This window comes from Triticum dicoccoides, chromosome 6B (genome assembly GCF_002162155.2).
Source record: "Triticum dicoccoides isolate Atlit2015 ecotype Zavitan chromosome 6B, WEW_v2.0, whole genome shotgun sequence".
NCBI classification, from domain to species: Eukaryota; Viridiplantae; Streptophyta; class Magnoliopsida; order Poales; family Poaceae; genus Triticum; species Triticum dicoccoides.
Genome location: NC_041391.1, coordinates 722925936 through 722932122, shown reverse-complemented (window position 1 = coordinate 722932122; position 6187 = coordinate 722925936). Strand labels below are relative to the sequence as shown.

The window sequence follows — 6187 nt, the reverse complement described above, 5'->3', positions numbered from 1 at the left end:
AACAGAATAAAAAGGATGCATGTATTAGTATTACCCTACCCATGACAATATACATGTACACATACTGTATCGACCAAATTAAGATACAGAAAAAATAATAATACAAATACGTTTACAACAGATGCCTGCCCTGCCATGAAGAGAGAGAGCTTATAATTTATTCAGGATTGGCTTGTTTCTATTCAAAGCGACCTGGGAGTGTATTCAGGATGGGCTTGTTTCTATTCAAAGCGACCTGGGCTCGCAACTCCTCGGTGATAAGATGCTCGGTGATCCCTACTTCCTTGATGCTTCCGAGAGAGTCCACTCCAAGAAACCTAGTCTCGGTATCCGGACACTGGAGGAGAAGCTGCTGGAGTTTGGGCATTGCTCCCTGCTCAAACTCAACCAACCTTATGTTCCTTATGCGTGAAAGCTCCAGCACGACGAGGCTCCGGAATGCCTCCGCCACGAAATGTACTTCTTCACCATGGAAACTAACCACATTGAGACGCAAGACGGCTAGGTTCGGCAGATTCCCCAGGGCTCCTATAGCACCATCCTGCTCCTCTTGGCTGGATGTTACGAATTCGATTCTCAACTTTACAAGGTTCTCAAGCTTCTTGACCCATTCCGGCAATTTGGCCATGCTTTGAATGGGGAAAGTTGCCATGTTCAGCTTGAGGTTCCGGAGGTTACTTGGAGGCGAGGAAATGCCGTCCAGACGCAAATCGTGTCCACCCTCTGGAGTCACTGACAATGACTCTAGGAGGTTGAGACTGGAAACGACAGCACAAAACTCTGAAGCATTCCTCGCTTGTAGGCGGACCACTCCTAGCTTACGCAGCCCCATGAGTCCTCCTTTGATGTTCCGCAGAAAAGCAATGCCTCCGGACGCGACCAGGTCCACACCCTGTAATGTATGCAGGGCCTTCATTCTCCTCATCCCTCTTGGCACCCTCACGCCAACACCATTGCCATACCCCTTCATCAGAAAAGGGATTGCCGCGCAGCATGTGAAGGTGCATACATCACGCTGGTTGAAGCCATCAGTTTGTATTACTTCCCGAGGTATGCAACATCCAGTACAAAAAACCATGCATGTCTTCAAATAAGGATGTGAATCATAGTAGTCTATCGGTCCAACACGCCATTTAAGCTTGTTATTATTACTGCAACGAAGATATTGCAGCTTCCGAAGCTTGACGATGCTTCTCGGCAGTATCACTATGGAGGTACCTCTGATATCAAGTGTTTGCAGTTGCATCAGGTTACCAATTGAATCTGGCAGGTGATAAATATCTTCACATCCTCTCAGAGATAAGTATATTAGGTGAAGAAGCTTCCCGATATGCTTCAAATGATGATCGACAAGACCTGTCGTGTCTTCCAAGTCCAGAACTCGTAGCATCCTCATCTTCACCGACATGAAGAATGGCCTCCACTTCCCAAAAACAGTTACTGACCGTACACGGGGCATGTCCACCATCCTCTCAAAATCACTTTGCTCTCCTTCCCAATTGCCGTTTATAGCAAGATGGCGTGCATTACCCTGCTGCCTATTCAGCTTACAACCTTTCTCTAGTCTCAAAACAAGGTTTTCTTCCGTAGACTTTGAGATGCTGATCTCACGAATGAGATCATGGACTTGGCAGGAATCAATTCCTTTTATACTATGGAATGATTTTTGAGATGGCAGTATCATGCTCCTGCTTATGAGTTCCAGGAAGTAGCTATCTGATATTTCCTCCGCTGACTTATCACGCACCTCCCTTGAGTACCCCTCTGCAGTCCACCGAAGCACCAAGCGTCTCCGCTCAAGCTTACGGTCTTCAGAAAATATGGATGTGTACAAGAAACATGACTTGAGGTGGAAGGGTAGACCATCATAGCTTTTCATAAGAACACTTCTTATGGTTGTAAGCTCAGGATTCATCTCCATCTCGGCACTGATATGATCATAAAATTTCCTCCATTCCAGAGAAGTCTTTGGTTGGTTTGCTAAAAAGCCACCTACGGTGACTATTGCAAGGGGTAGTCGGCCACACTTCATGTTCAGAGCGCTGCACACAAGGGAACACCATTTAGCCACATTTTTAAGACAATGATTTAGCCACTCACTAAATACAAGTTTGTAATTAAATGTTTGCACAGTAGGTAAGCCCAACCGTTCTTAGCCATCCAGTGGAACTAGAGGAGCATCTGACAAACCTATTTGTTTTACTAAAACAAACTTATAATATTCAGAAATTAAGGCAACATACTCCCATGCATTATCGGAGAAAACAAATTCTACTATTCCATTCTGATGAGCTGACAATCGCTTAATTGATGTTAGTGGGCACTATGCACCCAAGTCAAATAATCAAGGCGCAAAAAAAACAATTTATGAAGTATGTACCATATGCAAATCACGAGCCACTAAACCAATAGTAACATTATTTTTGTCTAGCTATTTATTAGGTGTATAAACATGAATTACTATTTTCATATGGTATACTCCCTCCGGTCCATTTTACTCTGCATAAAAGAATTTTCTGAAGTCAAACTTCACAAAGTTTGACCATATTTATATAAAAAAAAATCAACATCTACCATGCTGAATTATACGATATGAAACTTTAAGTCATGGCGCATCTAATCATTATGAATCTTGGTAATTTTTTTCCTATAAAGTTGGTCAAACTTTACGAGACTTGACTTCAGACAAATCTTATAAAGTGTTGTTTGGTGGTTAGGCTACACATCAGCCATAGTCCTATAGAGGCTATAGTAATAACATAAATTCCATAATAATAGAAACAGAAAGTTCCCTTTCCACGTCTGTTCTACCGGAAATCACCGTTCCATTTTTGTTTCCGTTTCCGCATAAAAATTTCCATTTCCTTTTCCATTTTGCAAATTTCCGTTTCCATTTTCATATTTCCTCTTTGTTTGCATTTTTGCTCCAGAAAAGCAGAAAGTTTCCACTCCATTTTCATCCCTACCCCTGTGTGCATCTCGTGGCTGTGGGCTCGTCCGGTGCCACGACCCTTGGTTGTATGGGGAAGAAGGTGAGGTGGGGAAGTGGTTTGCAAGGGCAGGTGGCATCGCCGCGGTCCTCATCAGACCAGATCGTATGACGCGGCGAGGGAGCCCAGGAGGAGGGATCCCAGTGGCGCCGTGTCGTGTTTGGTCGGGAAGGCTTAGTGCCAGGCGGTGGGGGTGTGGTGGCAAGGCAGGGCACAGCGGCGCTGGAAGCTGGTGGAGACACCGCGGATCTTGTGGGATGAGGAGGTTTTGGACGACTGGAGGAAGGTGGGAGGTTAAGCTCAATCAGGTGCGGGTACATTGCTATGTGGTGGGCCGGGTGCAGCGTGGACTAGGTCAAGTGTGGCCGGTTCGGTTTGGTTCTAAAAAGAAGGTGAAAACCGGAAGCAAACTAAACCGCCGATGTGGAATGTATAGTCGGCAGAGAAATGTGAAAAATGGGGTAATTTGTGGCACAAGTTCGCTATATTGAGTATGCTAGGAATAATTAATATGTATTAATTATGTAATTTATGAATACTATGTCGGTTGACCTTTTGGCAACTGCCTCTTTTATAAACCGCCATGTACTGGGTAAATACGATAAAGGGGGTAAATACTGTCACAAACGTGAAACTATGGGGTAAAAAATGTAATCATTATAATAATTAATATGTCTGCTACTGATAATAAGAATCAAGGTATATGAATAACATATGAAAATAGCAATGATGGATGTACATATATATGAGGAGAGGTTTAGTTGAATAATATTACCATGTTGTGGAAAGCATAGGAGGAGAGGTTTAGTTGAACAATTGCTTCAGCTTTGATATGTTGTATCCTTGGCCTGCAGATAAGGTCGCAACTTCAGCTTGCGGCGTGGACACTATGATTCTGCACCCCATGTTGTTGTTTGGGAAGCAGCTTTTGACCCGATCCCACTCCTCGATGGTGGATAGGTCATTGATCACAATCAGATACCTCTTCTTGTTCACATAACCATTAAACTCCTGAGCCAGCTGCTGCGGCGTCTTCTGGTCCATTTCCAACATAACAGCAGCTGTTGTAGTATGATGAACTGCTCCACTAAGCTCTGGATGAAGTCCTTTGGATTAAAAGGATGTGTCAGCCTGACCCAAGCTCGACATGTGAATTTTGTTGTGACATCTGGATCCTCATAGACCGCCCTGATGATGGACGTCTGCCCGAGATCAGCACTTGTTCCCCACACGGCAATCACCCCAAGCCCATTATTGTCATCCTTGCAGCTGACCTTGAGCAGCTTGGCAAGATCCGCATTTGATTGGTCGTGCTGCTTGACGGTTACATGACTGCCAAACATTGACTCTGCTGTGGACCTGTCAGCTGCTCGCTGCTTGGAGGAAGAAGAAGCAGCAGCAGCTGACGAGCCCTCGATGAGCCGGTAGCGTATGTTCCTCTGGCTGACATCGTCCACTTTAACCCTGAGCTCTTTCATCTGCTTCGCCACCTGGTGCCGGTGTATCAACGTGCGCCACCATGGTTGCCTGTCGACACGGACGGCGAAGTCCTGGAGACAGTCCTCAACGACGTAAGCCACGTCGCGGACTTGCTTCACCCATGTCTTGACGACATTGTTCTTGTCGTCTCCTTCATCGTGTGCCGACATAAGGAAAGATTGCATCATCTCCAGCTCCCAGGTGATGAAGGCCTGGTCACGCCCCACGCCCAACTGCAGAGCCAACTCTTTCGCCACCGCAGATTTGGCGTAGCTAAGCGCTCCATTTAGCGCCGACTTGCCGATGCTCAGCGTCGTCGCCTCCATGATTAATTGGTGAGTTGTGGCAGATAATCACGGGTGAGTGTGCTATATATATAGCAGCTGAAGAGAATTAAGAGTGGTTAGCTACCACTGCAAATAATTTTTTTGTGAAGGACAGCATCACTTTACAGAGAATGGTTAGCATGCCAAGTTGCCAACTTGATCTTCCGTCCTACTCCCTCCGTCTCAAAATAAGTGTCTCAACTTTGTACTAGCTCTAGCTCTAATACAAATTTATACTAAATTCAAGACACTTACTTTGGGACGGAGGGAGTACAATATAAGACGTTTTTGCAAGCTAAACATAGCCTGGAAGAAGGTCATATATTGTGGGACAGAGGAAGTAGTAAACTGTTAGCAGGTCAGTTCCTAGCTAGCCCTTGATTTATTAGTACATACATACATACACAGAGCACTATATATGTTATGTCCCCCGCAAAAAGAAATATACATATGACAATGCACATCTGGATCGATGTGGTTGCTCCAAGAACAACCACCAGGAAATGAACACGCATGCATCTTAGAGACGAATAATGCAACAAGAGGAACATACGCTCTTAGTATAAAAGAACAGGTAATCTTAGAGACGAATAATGGCCTGTCGCCGATATAAGGACCTATATAAGAAGCAGCTTGTCGGCTTCAATCAATCGAGAATGAGAAAACAAGATGAGCTCACCTCAACGTAGTCAACAGGAATGGGCAGCAACGGGTCGATGCGCGTAGCAACTAGGTGAGCTTGCTCCTCGGGCTCGGGGACATTTCCAAGCAGTGGAGCAACTGCTAGAAGATATGCAAGCTTTAGTCAACAGGCATGGGGAGATCGTACCACACAAGAGAGATGGATCAGGATTCAGGCCTGTACCTATACCTCCGCCGCCGGACTTGTCTTCTTCCTCCGCCAACTTGCTCGATGGCGACGGGAATGGCGCCGGTGTAGTGGCGTACGTGGTGCAGGCCGAGGCGGAAAGGCGCTATGCTGTGACGAGCAAGGCGACGGTGGCGTAGGGCGTGCGACCTATCTAACGGTAGCTGAGAGCAGGCTATGAGCGATTGATAAAGACTTTAAGCATTGTGGGTGTGCGCACAGCGGAAGTTTGGTTTGATCATTGTGGGTGGGTGGCCCCCGTTCGGAGGGGCATCCCCTAAGCCTTTTAGCGCCATTTAGAGCATCTCCAACAGCCGCGCCAAACTAGTGCCGCGCCGCAAAATTGCTCATTTTAGCGCGCGCGCAATCGGTATAGTGGCTCCAGTGGGTGCGCAAAAACCGCGCGCGGCATATCTAATCCAGCGCGTGGGCCGAAACTCCATCGTGCGCCGCTTATTTGCTGCGCCCACTCCCGCGCGCTGCACTCTCGCGCGCTCGCTCGCAACTCACCCCTCCCCCCCCCC

The 6187-nt window shown here is 46.5% G+C and overlaps 1 protein-coding gene and 1 pseudogene across 1 annotated transcript; both read right to left on the bottom strand.

Moving 5' to 3' along the window:
* Positions 1 to 34: 34 nt before the first annotated feature.
* Positions 35 to 2037, bottom strand: LOC119320047 (disease resistance protein Pik-2-like). Its single transcript, XM_037594193.1, has one exon. It carries the CDS (start codon positions 2030 to 2032, stop codon positions 179 to 181), a length of 1854 nt encoding a protein of 617 aa, XP_037450090.1. The 5' UTR covers positions 2033 to 2037; the 3' UTR covers positions 35 to 178.
* LOC119320048 lies at positions 1918 to 5828 on the bottom strand (annotated as a pseudogene).
* Between the last annotated feature and the right edge of the window lie 359 nt (positions 5829 to 6187).